This window comes from Anser anser (assembly GCF_964211835.1).
Source record: "Anser anser genome assembly, chromosome: 6".
Lineage (NCBI taxonomy): Eukaryota > Metazoa > Chordata > Aves > Anseriformes > Anatidae > Anser > Anser anser.
In genome coordinates this window covers 16,451,744-16,471,505 of record NC_139726.1, presented here as the reverse complement: position 1 = coordinate 16,471,505, position 19,762 = coordinate 16,451,744, and the positions used below count along the sequence as shown (strand labels likewise).

The 19,762-nt window shown below is 44.2% G+C and overlaps 2 protein-coding genes across 25 annotated transcripts in view; both read right to left on the bottom strand.

Moving 5' to 3' along the window:
• Positions 1-5,010: 5,010 nt before the first annotated feature.
• On the bottom strand, positions 5,011-11,612 carry UMPS (uridine monophosphate synthetase). 2 transcript variants are annotated; one of them, XM_083841903.1, is made up of 6 exons: positions 11,405-11,612; positions 10,679-10,832; positions 8,454-9,122; positions 7,650-7,825; positions 7,009-7,123; positions 5,011-5,711 (listed from the first exon to the last, which is right to left on the bottom strand). In XM_083841903.1, the coding sequence occupies exons 1-6, from the start codon at positions 11,543-11,545 to the stop codon at positions 5,536-5,538; spliced, it is 1,431 nt and encodes a 476-aa protein (XP_083698029.1). In that variant the 5' UTR covers positions 11,546-11,612; the 3' UTR covers positions 5,011-5,535. The 2 variants fall into 2 exon arrangements, with proteins under 2 accessions (XP_083698029.1, XP_083698030.1); XM_083841904.1 differs by lacking the exon at positions 11,405-11,612 and adding an exon at positions 11,054-11,199.
• A 143-nt stretch (positions 11,613-11,755) lies between these two features.
• KALRN (kalirin RhoGEF kinase) overlaps positions 11,756-19,762 on the bottom strand; it is a 502,153-nt gene continuing 494,146 nt past the window's right edge. For 22 of the 23 annotated variants that reach the window (XM_083841888.1, XM_083841895.1, XM_083841881.1 and 19 more), the window contains 3 exons: positions 19,431-19,631; positions 18,372-18,510; positions 11,756-16,680 (listed from right to left, as the gene is read on the bottom strand). In XM_083841888.1, the coding sequence (XP_083698014.1) occupies positions 16,135-16,680; positions 18,372-18,510; positions 19,431-19,631 (886 nt within the window). In that variant the 3' untranslated portion in view covers positions 11,756-16,134. The remainder of the gene's footprint in view (positions 16,681-18,371; positions 18,511-19,430; positions 19,632-19,762) is intronic. The other variant, XR_014586050.1, reaches the window with a different exon arrangement.

The following is a 19,762-nucleotide window of genomic DNA, read 5'->3' as shown; positions in this document are numbered from 1 at the left end:
GTTACTTGGGTAGGGAGGGTGGAAAGAAGGAAAGGAAGGGACCTGAAGATGTGATGACAAGCTTTGCTTCTTTCCTTGCTCATGGGGTTGGGGAAGACATCAGCTGTAAAACAAACTGCTCCGAAGTGTAGCCAGGGTACGTAACGTGGAGAGCAAGTGGAAGATGGGAACCTGTCCTGTGACACCCTTCTGAGAAAGTGCAGAATAATTCCAGCAAGAAGGAAACATGGCCAGTTGCTGTCAGGGACAAGCAAGCAGCTGCCTGCTCCCTGGCTGGCAGCACTGGGCGCTGAAGGCAGAGCAGCACAACAGGCAACCCACTGCATCCTGCAGGGACATCTGCTACCAGATCTGGGTGGAGGAAGGATTGAGCCTGTAGGTCAGGCTTGTCTTTTACCAAAAAAATATCAGAAGGTACCAGAGAAACTTTATACAAATGAATAATCAATTGCATGTTTTTAATTTTTATGGTCTCTCCCTCCAAGTTCAGCTTCTACTTAAGGTTGCATCTAGAAATAAAAAAAAAAAAAGGAAGCGATGCTAAGGGTGAGAAGCTTTACTTTCCTGTGTAAGCAGATCTGCCTGTACCCTTGGCAAGGTTAGTGCCAAGCTCTGTCATAGGAATGGTATATTTCAGTCAGCAGCAGTTTATTTGTGTCCCTAAACACACGCAGCCTGACCACAGCTAGCATTCCTGAATGAAAGCTCAAGCAGAAGGCATCAGCGGGTCACATGGTGATGGAAAATGTCAGTGCTTGTCTGGCCAACTTGGAACCCAGATGCCATTGCAACATCAGCTCCGCATTTCCACAGCCACAGCTGGAGGCTGCTGCTGTACAGCCCTGGGACCGGGGGCTCCTCTGCTGTCTCATCAACGTGTTTTCCCATTTCTGGGAGGGTGCTGTTGTGTCACACCTTGGGAAAAGTCAAGGTCAAGCACAGCCTTCGTTGCTTTGCTAGCGTGGAGATTCCCTGCAGCCTGTGATTTGCAGAAGCCAGGCATGAGACATGCCCTCCTAGCGGCCTCCTTGCCCCATACAATGATGCAGTAAGAAGGTGCTCAGCAGCTGGAGGCTAAGCCCAAGCTTTAGAACATGAACGCCTCACACTTCTGCACGTATTTAACCTTGCATTTCTCCAGTTGCATGGAAAGCAAATGAGCTAGCGTACTGAGGAGAGCGTCACTAAGATGTCTGGCAGGAAATACCAAGGCGAGGTAACTAACTACACGTGCAACCCAGCAGCATCTCCTGGTCTGGGTTCCGGCATCATTTCCTTATCTGAGCATACTTCACATTGGAATTAAGCTCACTGTTGTTCCTCCTTCTCTTCACTGCCCATCTGCAAAAAAAGCAAAGAAAAAACAAATACAAGGGAGGTTTTGATTTCATCCTGCTTCCTTCTCTGTTCCCATTATCAGTGGTGTCATCCCCTGGTCCCAGCACAACAGAAACTTCTCCATTAAGCTCTACAATGACACCTCTCAGCAGAGCAGAAATGATCAGCTGCAGAGAACACTGCAGAATTGCCCCGGCTAAACCGTCCTATTTGTTAAAGTGTCTCTTGTATAGCTACTATTATTTCTACAGGGATAAATCAAAAGTGACTTCACTGCTCATCTTCTGCTCCGGCAATACCTATTTGACCTAAGCACAGCCTATGGCCATACAATTACACTTATCTGAGGCTATCCTTCTCATCACTGCTCAGGAAACTGTGCTCTAAGCAAGAACTTCACAGCTAAATCCTTGTTCGGGCTTCCTCCTCTTCTCTGTATTGGCCAAACTCCACACATAACCCTGCATTTTCACAGCCTGACTGTGGACAGCATGAGATTATGAGCATGAGTTCAGAGCACGACATGGGTCATGCAGAAATGGAGAATCAAGAACGAGGACAAAGTCAACCCAGACAGGCAGGCAGGGTCACTGCTTTCAGCCTGCAGGAACCTGTCAAAAGACAGAAAAACCCGAAGCCTGAGCAGGCACCAAACTGACTTTTAATTTGTTGCAGAGTTCGAACATGAAGCTCTACTTGTCACCGTGATACAGACCAACCAAGACCTAACAGAGTGATTACAAACAAGATGTCCAGCCCTGTCTAGTCTGCAGTTCAATTAAAAGTCTTCCAAAACAGACCATTTCCCTGAGTCAGTGACCTCCAAAACTCAGAAATGGAAACAAACTTCCTCTGGGTATTTCACATTCCTTCAGTCCTAACTGTTTCCTAAATGCAATGTTTGTGTCACTTGCTAAGAACCCACAGCAACAGACTTTCCAAGTACATTTAAGGGGAAGTGATTCAGTTATTTTTTCTGGATTTGGGTCTCCAATAACTTTTTATGGAATAGTTTATGGGAATAATAACATGACCTGTCAACTATTGCTTTCGTAGCCAATGTTGATACTGTTATGTACAAGTACGTTTAAGGATAAAAATGTAAACTGTTTTAATTTGATGCTGGGTTTATCAAGATCTTTGCAAGAATTTTAAGTCTGAGTAAAGCACTGTACTTAAGCAGCTACCCTGATTAAAGTACCCATGCTGCTTCTCCTTGCACAACACTCTTTGTTCTAGGCAAAGATGCCCACGACAAAAAGATACAGTGAAAATTACAAATATGTGTGCTACGTAACAATTCCTTAATGATTCCAGATTGGGCTGATCTCTCAAGCAGTCCCCAGTGACTTGCTCAGAAATACCAGCAAGTTAGCCGCCTTCCTGGTGCAAGCATTGACATCACTTGACCACAGCCTTACTCATTATGAAAAGGGCAATATCTTTTCATTCTGCTACAAACGATCCTCCAGAGTGAATTAAGGACAGCAAGTTCGTATAAATGCTTACTTGACAGATAATATGGATCATGTGACAACCAACAAAGTCAAATACAGCCTTATGCCTCTATAAGAGGCTCTGATCGGAGCAGAGAATGAACTGCAAGACTTCCAGATTCATATATTATAATGCAAATTAGTTTTGTAAATTGTGACCTAGTTCCCATGTTGGAAACAGTTGGGACCAACAGCAGGAACTACGCTATGAATGTGAGCAGCGGAGGCAAGCAAGGAAATTAACATTTGTTCTTAATTTGAAATGGATTTTTAATCACTTTCAGGTGCCTCAAAAAAAAAAAAGGCACACATGCTTGTTTACTATAATCATCCTGACACAAGAATGCATGTAGGAGGTAACATGGTTTTGTTTTGCTAATTGAAATGTTTGTGATGCTGGTGTCAAATGAAGCACTGGAATACAACTTTTTCCATGACTTACTCAGTGCACAATGCAGGACTGAGAAATAGTTTTCCAATCTGTTGCTCAGAACTTGTTTCATAAAGAAAATGAGTTGCAAATACCTTCTAAAAGTAACAAGATATTAGATCACATCCATCTCTCCAAATTCAGTGGCTATTTTTTCCACTGAGAGCTAGTTTATCAGGCCTCTAGATCTTCCTCATGGTTTTAGCTGCATCAATTTCAGACACATACTTTACAGTTAGTGGAAAATACTGAACTCACCAAGTTCTGCTTGTGCTCTAACAGTGACCCTACTAAAACACGCAGTGCTAAACCCAAATCTGAGGCAGCTGTCTAGAAAACTCTACCGCTTTAAGTTATGGCATCACAAGGGAGTAAGTTGTTGAAAACCAGGTAAGTTTTCATCTTAAGCATATCTCAAGTTGGTATCAACAGTGGAAACTGTCGGCTATAGAAGGGCTACGGCATCAACTATCCTGAAAAATAGAGTCTCGGCTCCACCTGGTGGACAGAGTAGTTTTCTGCAAAGCAGTTTAAGTGAGAAAGCCTTGCTTCTGCTACATGCCTCAAGGATATTCGGTAATTAATGAGACGCAGCAAACAAATCCCCCAACCCACATTCACTTTAAAAGACTGAAACTTCTTAGAAGTTGATGCAAAGTATCCTGACTCACAGACTATTGCAGGGCAGCTCACAAGAGACAACACGCTCATCAAGTTCCAGTGGTGAAAGATGGCCACGAGAACCTTCCATCTTTCCTGTGTGTGGAGAACTCCATCTAAACATGGCACATAAGAAGAATCTTGAACCAAACAGCAGCCCCAAGGAAAAACAAAACATACCCAGAGAAAATTCTAATACTCTTTCCACAGCAACACATCTATAAGCCCTGTAAGAAACCTTCGTCAAGCACAGGAGAAACATTTCCAAGGAACATGAAATGCAAAAGGATAAGGTCATTACCCTCAACCTACCCAGGCAGCTAGGAAGCTTTTCAGTCGCATATTTCTGAAGTCTGACTGCCTGCACAGCACAAGGTCACAAATACAAGAAGCATACATACCACAGCCCCTCAAATCCAAGCCCATTTCCCTTCTTCCTAGACACTCTGCATACATTAATCCAACTGACAACAAGCACAAATTCTCCATTTGAACTTCAGCATAACCCTGATCTCCTGAAAGGCTGGGAAAGCGTCGAATATTAAAGCCAAAAAAAAATCTCACTGGATATAATTGTTCCTAGCCTACAAGCAGATGTATTTAAAAAAGGACCCAGCTTTCTTAGTGTACTTTGCATCAGCAAAGAAACAGCAATGGTCTAGAACCATACCACCATGCATCTGCATTCTTCATGTTAGCAATGAAAATTCAAGCTTATTTCCACCTGGAAAATACTGAATCTATTCAAGGTGATTCCATCCTATCATACGCAGTATTTCAACTTAACCTTTCTTCACAACGCCAAAGCGTGGAAAGTAATTCCTGGAAGTATTCCACAAATATTTTCATAAATCAAGCAACAGAGAGTACGTATTTGTTTCTCATTAGAGCAATCAGCAATTCCACCATAATTAAACGCACAACAGCTGGGAGCTATAAAGATTCTTGTCAGAGCAGACTGTAAGCACCATCAGCAGTAATTCCTACAAGTCACAAAAAACAGCAGAATGACTTATTTTTGTCATGCCCTGGCTCTGAAAATAAACAGTTTCACACTGCCACAGAAAAAAAGACTTACAGATCCAATTACATGAAAATAGTAGCAAACTTATTTATTAGAGAACATATTATTCAATTTCACAGTGTAGGATCAAGACTTGATACTTGCTGCTTGGAAACTGTGGAGTTGAGCAATCCTGTGACAGTGAGACAGGTCAGTGCTGCAGGTGAAGTTAATAGTAAAATACTGACCCACAGCCAGAGGAATTCAAGGGTGAGGAGGTTAAGCAGGAGCAACAACAGTAAGGCAAATATCCTTGGAGTGTTCTCATTCAACATTTTTCAGCAGAGAAAGTTATTAAAACTAAAAACTGAACATCAAATTTTGGTTTCATATATTCAACAACTAAAAATACTGAAAAACAACCATGGCAGGTACAACTTTGTCTGTATGTATGCAATTAAAAAGTAATTTAGCCAGCAACAAATTTTTTTCTGGAAGGGCCCAGTATTCTACTGGCTGAAGTGTCAATGTATTTATGTAGAAGTCTCACAATGATTACAGCTCCATCAGCTCTGCTCATTGACTCGGGAAGCGACCTGCATCCCACCTCACGCATGAACACCAAGCCTGCTTATGTAGCTCTCCCAAGCTGCCTTCCTGTACTTCTCTGCTTCTTGAAGGCGGTCTGAAGCTGACAAGATGCCTCGTCCCACGATAATGATGTCTGAACCTCTTTCACTAATAACTTCCTTGGGGCTTAGGTACTTCTGTCCAAGATTATCACCTGAAACAGACACACCATTTTTTCAGTTTGTGCAGAATTATACCTTCTAAAAACTTTCAAGGAGATGCTGGAACAGAAAACAGGTCTGTTGTTTCAGTTCTCACCCTAATAATCCATCAGGTACCTCCAACTAATGAACACCTACCAATTACTGTGGCAGGTATGCTCTGCTCCTGTACTTGACATAAGTCTTGCTCAGGCTTATGAGCCACAGCAGGCCTCAACGTGATCGCTCCTCGAACCAGACAGCTCGTTAGCAACGGAGACTTAGGCAGACCCCTATACCATGAAATCTCTCGTGGAAAATAATGAAGGAATCTGAGCTTGACTACAAATCAATCACTTTACTAGACAAATACGGTACTTCATCTCTTTTCTCTGTATAATCAAAGGAGAAGTCATCTTGACACCATTCCTCTGTTATTTATAGAGTGTGGTAAAGCCTGATGCTACCCTCTCCCCTTTATACCTGTTGTTTATGCCATATAGGCACCGGACAATCAGCCCTCCCCTCCAGTTGTATCCAGCCCCTGTGGTGTAACTAATTGACAAGGACACGATTAAATGCTAAGGGGAAGGGGACTGTCCAACCTTAATCATAAAAAATTGGCAAAAGCCTTGTATCCTGGAAAAGTTACTGAACAAGAGACAACAGCCTCGCAATCCTATAAATAGTAATCCCAAACAAGAACTCTGAGCTCTCCAGGGACTGCAGCGGGCTGCAGACTCCAACTGTGCCCAAGCTGAGACCCCTCTGAGGGTAGCCCTGAGAGGAAGTGCATCTCAGGGCTGACTCCTCGAGGAACAAGCGTGTCTGCAGATAAATGCCAGCAAGGTAGTAGGTTGAATAACTCACTCTAAGGGGAAGTTTTGGAAGCATGCAACTGGATTTAGAAACCCCCCAGGACCCTGCAGTAAGTCTCAGGTGAACCTTGCCATTCTTGAATCCTTAACTAAGTTGCTGTTTTTATTATAACAAGTTCTTTAGATCATTGTATTAGTTGACTACTACTTAAGATACTGATTAACCTTGCTGTTAAAATCATTATATTCTATATTATAAAAAAATATAAACCGTGTTATTTGCTATGAAGGTATGTAATAAATCCTCAACTGCTTCTATATGAGTTTTGTTAAAATCTAATTCCACAACAATGACACAGATCAAATTTGACATAGAGAGCCCTCATTTTTCATGATTTACCGATTCTAATAGATAGAACTGATGCTCAAAGAAGCACTGATCTTGCACTTATTGCATTTACAAACAGACTATAAATATTTCAGGAGACGTTACCTCCAGCTTGCAGCTGTACCCCTGGAGTTAAGTGAAGAAATTCTGGTTTCTTACTAACTCTAGATCCAGATATGAATCCAAAAACAAAATCAGAGTTTTCTTCAGCCATCTGTACCTGAAAAAGACCAATAAACAGTTTCAAGTGATATACCTAAAATCAAGCTTGCCCACTAATCTGTTCTGATGCGTACATTGACACATTAAGGTGTGCAGAGCAAGGGAATGAAACACTGGAACGTTTCTAGCAAGTTCTTGCTTTACCAATGTAAAGTCACCCAGAACTGACTAACCCTTCATTGATCTTGCTTTGCTTGCAGACAGGAATGCAAAAGTTACATTTATACACGCAATGAACTTACACTGATTAGAATTTTATTGCTAATTAAAAAAAAAGGTGGTGAATGGCAAACCCATCATGTTCACTAGCGCTCGTGGTGCGAAAGACAACCACCTTACACCAGCAGCCTACAGATGTAACCTTTAAGCGCTACGCTGTCAGATTCCTGAGTCTCCACAGAAAGAAAGCCTATAATAAATAGAACTGGAGAGACTTTTGGAAGCATAGATGTTAGCAGCACACAAAACCTCCCTTGTCAGAAAACTTTACAAGCTGTTAACCTGAAACAAAAGTGCCTACTCACTGCAGCTTCTGTGTATTTGCCTGTTGCAAGCGACCCTTGGGAACTCATCTCAGCAATGAGAAGGCAGCCCCGCTGCAGAGGAAGGCCTACTTCCTTCAGACCCTTCACAACTCCAGAACCCGGAACCACGTGAGCATTAACTATGTCTGACCAGGATGCTATTTTGAACATACCACCTGAGAAGAGAGAAAGACACAGGCAAAGTGAAGTTAGTCATTAGAAATGTATTAAACAAGAAACACGAATTAAACAAAACAAGCAGTACACTAAATCATTTACGTTAAAAGACTTCTTACTACTGAAGCGTAACAGTTGCAAGTGCAGTTTCATCAGACACTCCTGACAGCTGCACAACCACAAAGCATCATCTCCCAGTTTTATATTGAACAAGCACTTGGTAACTTGCCTTTACTATTCATTAACTCACCTACAGTGAGCTAAAATTTTACTGTCACAGGTGCAACAGTATTCAGATCATCTACAGCTGCAGTAACAAATGAAAGCCGTAACAAGCACACAAGCATAGCAGACTGCTTTAAGTGCCACGCTGCGTTTCTCGTGGCAAACAGCTATTCAGAAGTACTTACTGAACACATGCATAGATTCATTAAAAGATTTAGGTTTTGGAAGGGACCTCTGGAGGTTGTGCCCTCTCAGCAGGGCTAACTTCAAAGCTAGATCAGGTTGCTCACGAGTTTTCTCCAAGGTCAGAGATCCCACAGTCTCTCCTGACAGCCTGTTCCAGTGCTGCAGTTACACAGACCAGCAGCAAAGTTATTGTAAACCAAGGCCGATGATAATCACCTTCATACTGATGTTTCACTGTGTTTCCAATGTCTGCAAATTTCCTATCTTCAAAAATCAAGAACTCGTGTCGATCTGCGAGTGCTCTCAACTCCTTTACTACTTCCTGGGTGAAATCATTCAGGATATCTACGTGAGTCTTTAGGATACAAATGCTGGGGCCCAGGCTGGCAGCTAACTGCAGCAGCTCTTTGGATCCTGTGACATCAGCAGAAAGGCACAAGTTGGTTTGTTTCTTTTCCATGAGCATGAGAAGCCTGGCTGCAACAGGATGCACCCCGGGCAGCTCAGCACGAGCCCTGAAGCTCAGCTCTTTACAAATTCTTTTCACGGGAGCAGGACCATTCTGAGCCACTGGCTCAAACATGTTTCCCCGAATAAAGTTCTTCACCTTCTCAACCATCTCAACGTCCACTTCTCCCTGCTGCTGGAGAATATCTAACAGCCCAGACAACGTGCAGACAGAGTGCAGACGAATTCCATGTTCTTCTAACCTGGCCTTCCCACCCTGCTCCCTGTCCAACAGCACTACAGCATCTGTGACTTTCAATCCTTCTTTCTGAAGAACTTCTGCAGTTTCCAGTACACTAGATCCACTTGTTACCACATCTTCAATGATTAAACATGTTTCTCCTGGATTAATGGTGCCTTCTACCAGCCGCTTAGTACCTTTAAAACAAAAGACACACACTTAACTAAATGAACAAGGTTTAAAAGACCACAGCACACATCAGAAGTATCACGATTTTAACCTGGTATGTTAAAGATCATATCTATTTCGCATACAAGCATATGTTGCAGTAAAAAATCGAATCAGACTCCAAGAAAATAGCAATTTCATGCTCACTGTCAGTATGTAGAGAGAATTTCTTTAGTTAATACCTGATACCAGGTAGTATCACAGTTCTCATCACAGCTCAGTAACTGACTTGTAACTCAGTTCATAAAGACCGTTACTTCTCCAAGGGGATAAACACATTTTGTACGTTTCATTAACAAATCTGACATATTCTTAGCTGCACGTATTGAAATAATCTTTGTGTAAGCTGACTACAGAAATTCAGGTTTAGTATTACTATGAATTAAACCTTCAAAACACCAACAATATTTTCTCCCATAACTTAAAAGTCTTTAAACTAAAAGTTACTTTAAATGTCTTTGAAGTAGCAAAGCCACTGATACTCTTTAACATATCTTCTATTTTTCACAGGCATTATTCTATGCTTAACATGTCTGTTGTTAGAACAGTCAGGAGGAGTAAACCCCCCAAATGCCTTTGCCATAACGAACAATAGGCACAAGTCCATGAAAAGCGTCCCGGGGGGCAATAACAAAGGCTGCCTAGCTTTCCCAGGAAGCAGCGAGCAGCGGGCGAACATTACACAGACTGAGGTGCTTCAACCATGACGGTCTCACAAGTGTAAGTACAGCTCTGCAATCTGTGTGACACCGGAACCCTTGTACCAGGCAGTTAATTGCTGTCACAATCAACTTGTCCTTCACAAGAAGGAACAGCAACAGTTCTCGTGCCTAGCACATTGGCTAATGTTTAGCTTTGAAAAACATCCTCTCTGACTGAACGCTGTTGGAAGAGGATAGCGTTTATCACACAAGGAAATCTATTTGACAGAGTATGTTAATGCTTCGGTTTCCCTCTCCTACACACACCCCTCATCCCCTTTCCACCTAACTAAAATAAAATTGATCCCTGTGTAGAGAACTGACTGCTTCTCACCTGGTACACCTTGCCCACTGATTACAGGGCTACAGGATATGAAAGAAAAAGGGCTTTGAGACACAAAACAAGAACAGACTACAAAGATTCCTCTTGGAGTCGATATGCAGAAAGTTCTGTTTGGGGGTGAGACATGGCACTGGTCTCAGCACATCAGAAACAGCAGCAACTGTTTCTGTAAGAGAGCGGTAACCCACAATAACGGTGCCAAAGGAAAAAAAAAAGACACCGTGGAAACAAAGAAGCAGCTCGTGAGCTTCCAAACCTACTACAGCAGGATTTGGGATTTGAGCTGCAGACTAATGAGAGACCAGCTGGGAGAGCCTGATGCTATGGGAGGTACGTTTCAGGGAAAAAGGTGTAGCTATTTACATTGAAGTGGTAGTCTTAAACTGAAACAGGGATGCATGTTAGAGAAGAACCTTAAAAATATAGTTATTTCACAAACCAGCCAACAAGTAAAGACAAATTCATCATGTGAAGGTTTTACCGTAGTCTTTTGCTTCCTTCCTCCGTATAAGCATTGGAACCTGCTTTTCTGAGCAGATAATTGTAGCCAGTGGCAATGCCGTGTAGGGAACGCCACACACACAGTCATACTCGAGACCAGCATCTTTTGCTGTTTGAAACAGAAGATCTGCAACCTGAAAAATACATGTATGTGAGGCGTCAGACTAGACCAATCACTCTTCAACAAGTACACCACCAATGGAAGGGAAAGCACAAAAAGCTCTCTTCTTTGTATTATTTGATAGCTGCAAGCTGCCTAACACCTGTAAGCAGACTCCAGAGGTTTCCCCGCAGCAAAGCACCACTGCTGTGAATGATGCTCCGGGCTCTCCGCACCCTTTTTTTTTCTGGTTACCACAAATTTCCCCACCTTCAAGCAAGCAGAGCAACAAAGCGATGCCTCAAACGCCCCAGGTGCCAGCACAGGGCAGGACCCCCAGGCCCCTGATAAGGCAGCATCCCCCCTACTCCTTCCTCCTCCTCTTCCTCACAAAACGTTAGGGATTGGAAGGGACCTTGAAGGATCATCGAGTCCAATCTCCTCCCTTCTCCTCCTCTTCCTCTTTCTCCTCCTCCTCCTCCTCTTCCTCCCTTCTCCTCCTCCTCCTCTTCTTCCTTTATTATTATTATTATTATTACTCCTCCTCCTCCTCCTCCTCCTCCTCCTCTCAGCGCACCAGGGGCTCCCCCCCCAAGGGGCCAGCACCTGTCGGAGGAGGCCTGGGTGCGAGACGAGACCTCGCAGGTCCACGTAGACGGGCGAGGCGATGCCGCTCTTCAGCACGAAGCTGCCGAAGCGCAGGGAGCCCGCCGCCAACAGCTCCGCCGCCACGCCGCCCGCCGCCATCTGCCTGCCCTCCCGAGATGGCGGACACGGCGTCAGGCGACGCGGCTGCGCATGCGCATGCGCAACGCTGTGTTCCCCCCCCCACGGGTCCTTCGGGTCGGGCCCGAACGGTCCGGGTGCGATTGGTTCCTCCCGTTTAAAAAAAATAGAAAAGAAAAAAAAAAAGAAAAGAAAAGGCCGCGTTGGGAAATGAGACGGAGCCGCTTGTTCTCCCAACAACCGAGTTTTAATCCAAAATAGAGAACAGCCCAGAAAACACGTCGCTAGCACAGTCCGTTTATAGGAAGGGTGCACAGTCCAAGCACACAGGGGCATTGCAGCCATGGCGGAGGTGCCGGCCCGCACCAAGAGGCCGACTTTACAAATGGCGAGCGGGCGGTCGTGTGCCCCAGAGCCACACGGCGCTTCGGGCAGGCCAGCGGCGTGCCGAAATTGTTAAGGCTGTGGACGTACTTCGCACCTTGAAAGCGCTGTGTCGCTGGCCGTGCCGCTCCCCCCTAGCTCCGGTTGGTGGTTGCAGCGGTGGACAGGCATTGAGTTTTGCCCTTAGCGAACAAGGCTGACACTTTTTTTTTTTTTTTAATTATTTTTTGCCCTTTCTGTCGTATTTGCGTTCCAAAAGTCACCAGCAAACAGGTCTCGGTGACAGAGATTGGTAGGAAGAGAAGAGCACCAGGAGGTGGACGTGGTGGTGCCGTATGGCTTGCGCGGAGGCCAGCTCGTCTGTCCCGGCCGCCACAGTCACGGCCAACACGTGGCGGTGACACTCGGCGTGACACGTCCCAGCACTTGATGGCACCGCACAACCAGCCTGGCGGCACGGGGCCAGGCCTCGTGTCCCTGGAAAGCACCATTTTTTGATGGCGTGAGGACAACCAAGCAGGGAAATAGATCCAGGCCCTGTGTTAGGGGGGGATCTGCTGCTGCATGGAAAGGAACAGGAACAAAAACAGCTTGTTAGTCCCTGTGCACGTTAATTATCTGTCAGACTTGTATATACAGGCTAGCCTTGACATTTCTCTCTGGAGTTTACATTATCCCGGGTCACCTGACGTAGCCCTCTTATTGCAAGGGTATTAAAATACGGTTGTATATAGCCAAGTCATACTGTGCTGTTCTGCGTTCAGCCTTCGTCTGTGGCATTTGTAACAAGGGCCTGATGGCATCTTCAGAAATGCTGGGCACCAAAACCTGGGAAGGTCAGCTGAGGGCACAGGCTTTCTCTCAGCATTATCGTAGGTTAAAAGTAAAAATGATTTTAAAGGTAGATGTTAATGAAAAAAGAATAAAGCCATTTAAAATAAAAAGGCAATGAGACTAAGCAAGACTTGTTGGTACAATTAGGACAAGAGAAGTGTTGCAAATGCAGACTCTGGATTGCTTTAGGGTTTTCAAGCCTAAGACCCCTGGCGCTGTGTGTGTATCAACCTGGCCCACCCTGCCCGCAGGACTTGCTGCTCGGTAGCTCACCCAAGACATGAATTTGGATTCCAGTGGCAGTGCAGGAGCCTGCAGGCAGTGGCTGCCTGCCTGGAGGGCTGCTCTGCACCAAGCTTGTGCAGCCAAAGCGCTGGAATTGCTGCTGGTTGTACTGGCTGGGGTGGCTACCAGCACTGCACATGATGCTGCCCTCTGGGAAGGCCCTGAGCTTCCCAAGGGGCCAGCAGCTCCTTGCGGAGGGTGGCAAAGGCTGAAAAAGGCCTTGGGAGAGCAATATTTGAATGCTTCCTCTTTATTTATTAGATGGCAGCGTTTCATGTCAACCTGACATGAATGATGATTCAGGCAAAAAATATAATGTTTGAGATAAAATGCAAGGTTTATAATCAGACACATCTGGAAGTACCAATGGGTTTGAGTTTTCCCGAATATGCTGTAAGAAAAGCAGTGCCCAGGAAGAGGAGCTATCTAACATGAACATGGGAAAAGCAGGACCATAAAGGAAAGCAAGCCCATAACACTCAAAATCTTCAGAGCTCAGCAGCTCCAGCTCTCCCTTCAAGAGGAATCGCTTTTTTGAATATGAGCACCATGTATCCTCTTTCAGCCTTTTTTTTTTTCTGCTATTTGATAGCAATTGGAGACTTAAGTGTTCCTTTAATCAATCCAGCTTTTTCCCCCTATATGTCCAAAGTGCCTGTTTTCACAGTTTGAGATGTGAATGCAGGACACGGCAAAACAAAATGATAAATAACTCCAGATTTCCTGTGATACATGAGAATTTGTTTGTATTAATGCCAAGCAGAAAGACTGCGGCTTAAAATGTACCCACGGGCCTAATAAAAGCTGTGGGTTTTATAAACCACACTTCCATAAACATTTTCTTAAGGGCAGCACGATCACAGCACAAAGAGCCAGCTTCGACAAATAGGAAGAAGCACAAACAGTCCTGCAGTGAGAAGTACCTGCGGCTGGTGCTAATTAAAGACACCCCTTGATGACTGCCGCCTGAAGTTTTGGTTGCTAAGAAATCACATACTTCACACTCTAGCTCAGGAAGAGAGTCTGTTCTTTGTCTATGAGGTGCTGCTGTGTTGCTCAGAAAATTATCTGCTGCACCACAGAGGGAAACCGAAGCTTTAGCCCTCTGTGAACACTCAAGCCTTTCCACAACTTCCCCCAGTATTAGACCTCTCCATCGCTCACACCGCCCCGTATGCTGCCTCTGACTCTCCTCAGGCACCTGGGCTCGCCCCTCTGACTGCAGCTCCTAGATCTCAAGGTCTGCTCTCGTGTTGTGTGCATGCAGCACTGAACATCGTGATTTGCTGTACCTGGTAGAGCAAGCACAAAGAGAAGGGCTGAGTCTCCTACCTGCCATGAAACTGAGCTTGGAGGTGGATCAGAAGAAGGGCTAGCAGAGCCCTGAGAGTGCACAGCATTTGCAGAGAATCTCCATCACCTGCTGGCAGAGCCAGCTTTTGCTCCTGCAGAGACATTGCAGGCTCACAGTGCAGTTACTTGGATGGCGAGTTGAATTTGGCTCTTGCCCTTACGAGATATCTCAAGAGAGCCTCTGCTGAGTACACATGGCCAGAGCAAGCCCTTTTCATTAGGAAAACCTTTGGTAACAACTGACATTTCCTATTGCAGGCACAGCAGTGGCACTCAGCACCAAGGCAATGTACTCACGTGCCAGGGTTAAAAAAAATTCTCTGATCATCAGCCTGGAAGGCTGTAGGGTTTTATGATGCTGCAGCAGGATGGGGAAGCAGCAGCCAGGGAGGTGTTTCCCCTTCCAGTCCTGCTGCTAGAGAGAGGAAGACTTGGCCAGCCTACGAACTGCTGATCTGTCACTGCAGACTCTGTGTTGCTTGTACTAAGGCTGGCTCCGTCACTGTAACATCAATGTGATGATGTTGCAACTTGGCTTGCAAGAGAGAAATGTTTTAATTGCAGATATTTTTTATTTTATTACAAACTAGGCTTTGGACATAAAAATATCCTTACGAATGCTTTGGTGATGAGGTGCTTACGGCAGCTGAGAGATATTTACAAGTTTGGAAATGAAACAAATGACATACTTTAAACACTGAAAACTATTTTTGAGCTGTAAGCACAAGGATGGACTCACCACTTACCAACTGCACTTTGAAAGGCTTTAGATGGACTTTGGGCCAAGCAATTCTGAAGCTAGAAATGGAACAGGATCCTTTATATATATATATATATATATGATACAATATATGTATACTGAAAACCTGTGATAGAAAAAATTGTCTTCGTCAATCATCGTTTACAGATACTGCAAAAATTGGACACATCCTTTTCTCAATGCACAGGTTTCGCAAAAGATTTCTATACAGTGTATATAAAATGCTTTAAAAAAAAACCACATCATAGTCCCATTGTGCTTCATCAGAAACAGCTGTATGCTCCAATGAATTCATTGCCTTAATCATAGCTCCAAAAGGTACTGCATGTTGACTTGACAAAGCAGAAAGCCCAAGGGTTAACACAGAATTTTATTCTGAGCACTACCATGTAACGAGAGTGTACCTAAGCCACGCCACCACAGAAGCTGATCCAACAAGACCTGATCTTGCATGTCCCATGCAGGCAAAGTCCCCACTGAAATCATGGGAGACCTGGGTGTACAGGGTGTGCAAAATCCGTCTGTTAACCTGGAGCAGGCTTGCAGTGACCTCAGCAAGAGCTGAATTCAGTGCAGACCTGCAGCACACACTAAGGTCGGCCTAGATTTACTCCTCCACATGCTATCCTACTCCTAATCTCTCAGACGCTTTGAAATCAGTTCAGCAAGATCAAGAGGATTTCTCGTAAGGCTGCCTCCCAAAGATTAAGGCAACTGCAGTTTTGGCTCTTGTTTCCAGTTGGCGTTTGCTGCCCGCAGCCCTGTGGAGATGCTTCCAGGAGGAGCCTGGCGAGGGAGGGGAGCAAATAGCTGTCGCCGTTACCCTGTTTGCTTTGGTTCTCAGTAACTGGGCAAGGACTGTGGCCTCCAGATAGATCTGCACCCCTCAAATGCCAACGCCAAATACAGAAGTATGTACAGAAGATCTTTGTGCCTGCTCGCTCCCTGTGCCGTGCCTCAGCACCAGCAGTGTCTTGTCCCAGGGAGCCAGGCATTACGTTCCTGGGTTCAGCCTGCTCATCAGGAAACTCTTGACGCTGGGGACAGGGTGCACGTCGTACTGGTGTCTGCGGCGCTCAATGAAGGAAGCCAAGCGAGAGGTATCCAGAGGGATTTTGGAATAGCTGCCATTGTGCGGTTGCAGCCACGGATGCTGTAAACATGTGGCTGCCGTTGGCCTTCTCCTGAAGTCTTCTTGGAGGATAACGTTGATGAAATCCCTGGCGGCATGGCTCACGTCGGAGAAGTACTCAGGTGGGAAGCTGAAATCTACTCTGCACACATTGATACAAGTCTCCTCTTTGCTTTCATCCAGGAAGGGAGAGACACCGCTCAACATGACGTAGGTGAGGACCCCGATGCTCCAGATGTCCGTGCTCAGGGAGACGGGAAGGCCTTGGATAACTTCAGGAGCTGCGAACTCTGGGTTTCCAAGGAGGTGGTGGACGTGATAATGACCTGTGATTTGAACTGCATCTTCCAAATCGATGATCTTGACACGAGGTACCGGGATTCTTAAATCAATGAGCAGATTTTCTGGCTGCGGAAAAGAGGATAACAAAAACTTAATTATGCTCTAGTTCTGCAAACGAAAGGTGTAGCCTTTATTCTAGATACACCCCTATCCACATATTTAGCTTTGTGTTTTAGGTTGAAGAACTGATCAAAAAATCACATTTTATCAGGTATGTGTGACATACAGAGCAGGAGAGTTACTGACAAGGAACCTGGTCAGCTCCTGTATACCCTGCTGTCAATTTGGATCAACACTGAAGCTGCAATGACAGCATCCTCCGTTTACACCAGTGCAACACAGTGTGATTTTGTACGTAGTTCCAAATACTTGCAATTTATTTTTCTCAAAATAATCTCTACAGATTAAGAGCACTGACAGATGTAATTTTGAGACAAGCTACAACACCTCTGATTGATTTATTCAGATTCCACTTGTTTACGTGACACTTCGTTGACATAAATGTATGAGAGAAATGTTCTCTGTAAAGCAAATATTTAACTTTTTGCCCACTACCTCTCTAGAGTCACTTTTCCATGCATTTTTCCTATAGCTCCTCATGCTCATGCACATATATATACAACTCAAAGTCTACTACACTACTGTTCAAACCTCTCCACTTGCTCTTCTGTTGTGGAAAGACAAAATTAGCACAATCTTGAGAGCATCTTGGGACAAGACAGTCCATGGCTAGGTCTATTGTCCCTAGCAATGCATCTCCCTCTTCCCACTCAGCAACAGAGGGTACTTTATTTAGCGTGCCTCATTCAGGAGAGCTGTAAATAGGTCACAGAAAATTGGCTTCCCAGCTTGTTTTTGGAAGGTATCTTATGATCAAATAAAGAATTCAGTGCAGTTTCTTACCTACAAGTGATGTCTATTTTTTGACAACTCCTATAAATACAGCAGAAAATACAAGCAGTCTTACTGAAAGAAACCTGGATAATATAGCCTTTTGGGACTAATGCTCACATAAGACATTTCACAAAAGGGATCTTCTCATATTTTTTTTGTAGTAGCAGCGGTAGGCAGCAGAAGAATGAAAACACCACTTCATCTGACGTGCCTGGGGGCTGCAGGGCTGAGACGAGACCTCCATGGAGCTGGATTGTCCATGATACAAGACAGTTAAATCCGTCTCTCATTCTCCATTTTTAAATTCCATGTAAGTCTTCAAATAAATTATAGATTATCTGATACCCCTGGCAACTTGAATCAAAGCTGCAGAACACAAAGCCCAGAGCACTTGATCATAACTTCAATCACCAGTTTTCTGCCGTCCCAGATCACTGGGATGTTGGTGATGACGGCAGCACAATGCTGAACCCAGGACAGCACTGTGCCTCCTGCCACGTGTGCTAACACGGGGAGGAATGAGCTGTGCTAGTCTCACGGAGCATGACATTAGAGACTGTAGCTTGTTCATCCTCACTCAGAAGCTACTGACATCTCAGTCCTGCCCTTCTCCTTCATTAAATCCCTCTTCCAGAAAGCCCTTGAGAACAAACCAATGAATCAAGGACAAAGTGCATCTCTGAGCTGAAGGAAGATATAGACCTCATGCTGCAGGTCCTTTCTCTGGCCAGTAGGTCTGAAAAGTAGCACTTGTCCATTCAGTGATCATCCCTCAGAGCACAGACTGCACCTCCGCGCTGTCAGTGAAGCTGGGAACTGTCTGTACTGGGGCACTGAGTAACAGCATCATTTTCTTCTCTTACCTTTATGTCTAAATGAGCCACTCGGCAATTGTGAAGATACTGCAAGGCTTCCATTGTGTCTCTTATGTAGAAAGCTACCTTTTCCTCCATGAGTTCATCGTGGTTCATTAGGTAATCTAAGAGACGACCGTCATCCATCCTGCAAACAAATCAAACCCCACACGTGAAAGATCACATGGCATCTCCAGGAACAGCTAATATTTGAAAACAAAACTGCAATGGAAACTTTGTGACCTAAAAATAGAGGAAACCAAAAAGAGAGATCTGATATTTAACGATATCTCAAGATACTGCAGGCTGTGGAAGTGGTAGAATGATTAATCCTCTATTGCTAAACCCAGTTCTAAAAAAATTAGCAACAGTCTCAAAGTAAAGTAATATGCTTAAGGATGTATTCAATAGACAGAGGACATTCCTTTGAAAACAGATCCACTTAATTATTTGGCTTCGTCTATTTATTTACAGAGAGGATTGCATAATGCAGAAAGAATCACTGGCATTTTCAGCTGGTAATATGTTCTGTGGGAAAACTAACCCCATAAAAGTTTTCCACCTAGTTTTATTTATGTGTATAAATAAATAAGCAAAGAGCCCAATTATACTTCGTTGGATACTCTGTAACAAAGAAGCATTTTGGATTTTGGTTGCTATTTCTCCTTAGGGGGACAAGAATAGTCCCTGTGCAGCTTTTTTCACCAAAAACTATTAGAGCAATGTAGGCTGCAATCCAGCTGAAGCACGTTTACTCACATATAAACAGTGGACAAAACTGCCCAAATAAATTTCATCCTATTCAGTGTGACACACTAACTGCTGATACAATTACCCAGGCCTCGCCAGAGTCAAAAGCAGTTTTATTTGTACCCCTGAATCTTATTTACTGTAAAGAAAAGGCAGCAGAAAGTCAGCAGAAAATGGCTATTTCATTTGATGTCACAATCAATAAAAAACAGATGACAAAGTCTTTGCCCTGCTGAAGCGAGGGTGAATTTTATCCTTGGCTTTAAATAGTGCTGTGATTCCTACCCAGACACTTGAATTGAAGCTCCATGTACTTACAGCTCCAAAACTAGGATGTAAGAAGTAGGAGACTCGTAGGTATCATGGATAGTGATGTACTGAGGATGCTGTAAATGCTGTAACAGAGCTGCTTCATGTGCCGCTTGCTCTTTCTTTTTCATTTTTTTACTAACGAATTTTACAGCAACATCTTTCCTGGTAGCTTTGTGAACACATTTCTTTACTATGGAGAATCGTCCCCTGGAAAAAAAAATCAGAATAATGAATGGGACCAATAAATAAATCATGCTTGTTTTTCAGTGCAATAGCAGGCTGATTTTCAAAGTGTTATTTGATTTAGTACATTAACATTTCACAGAGAATCACACTTA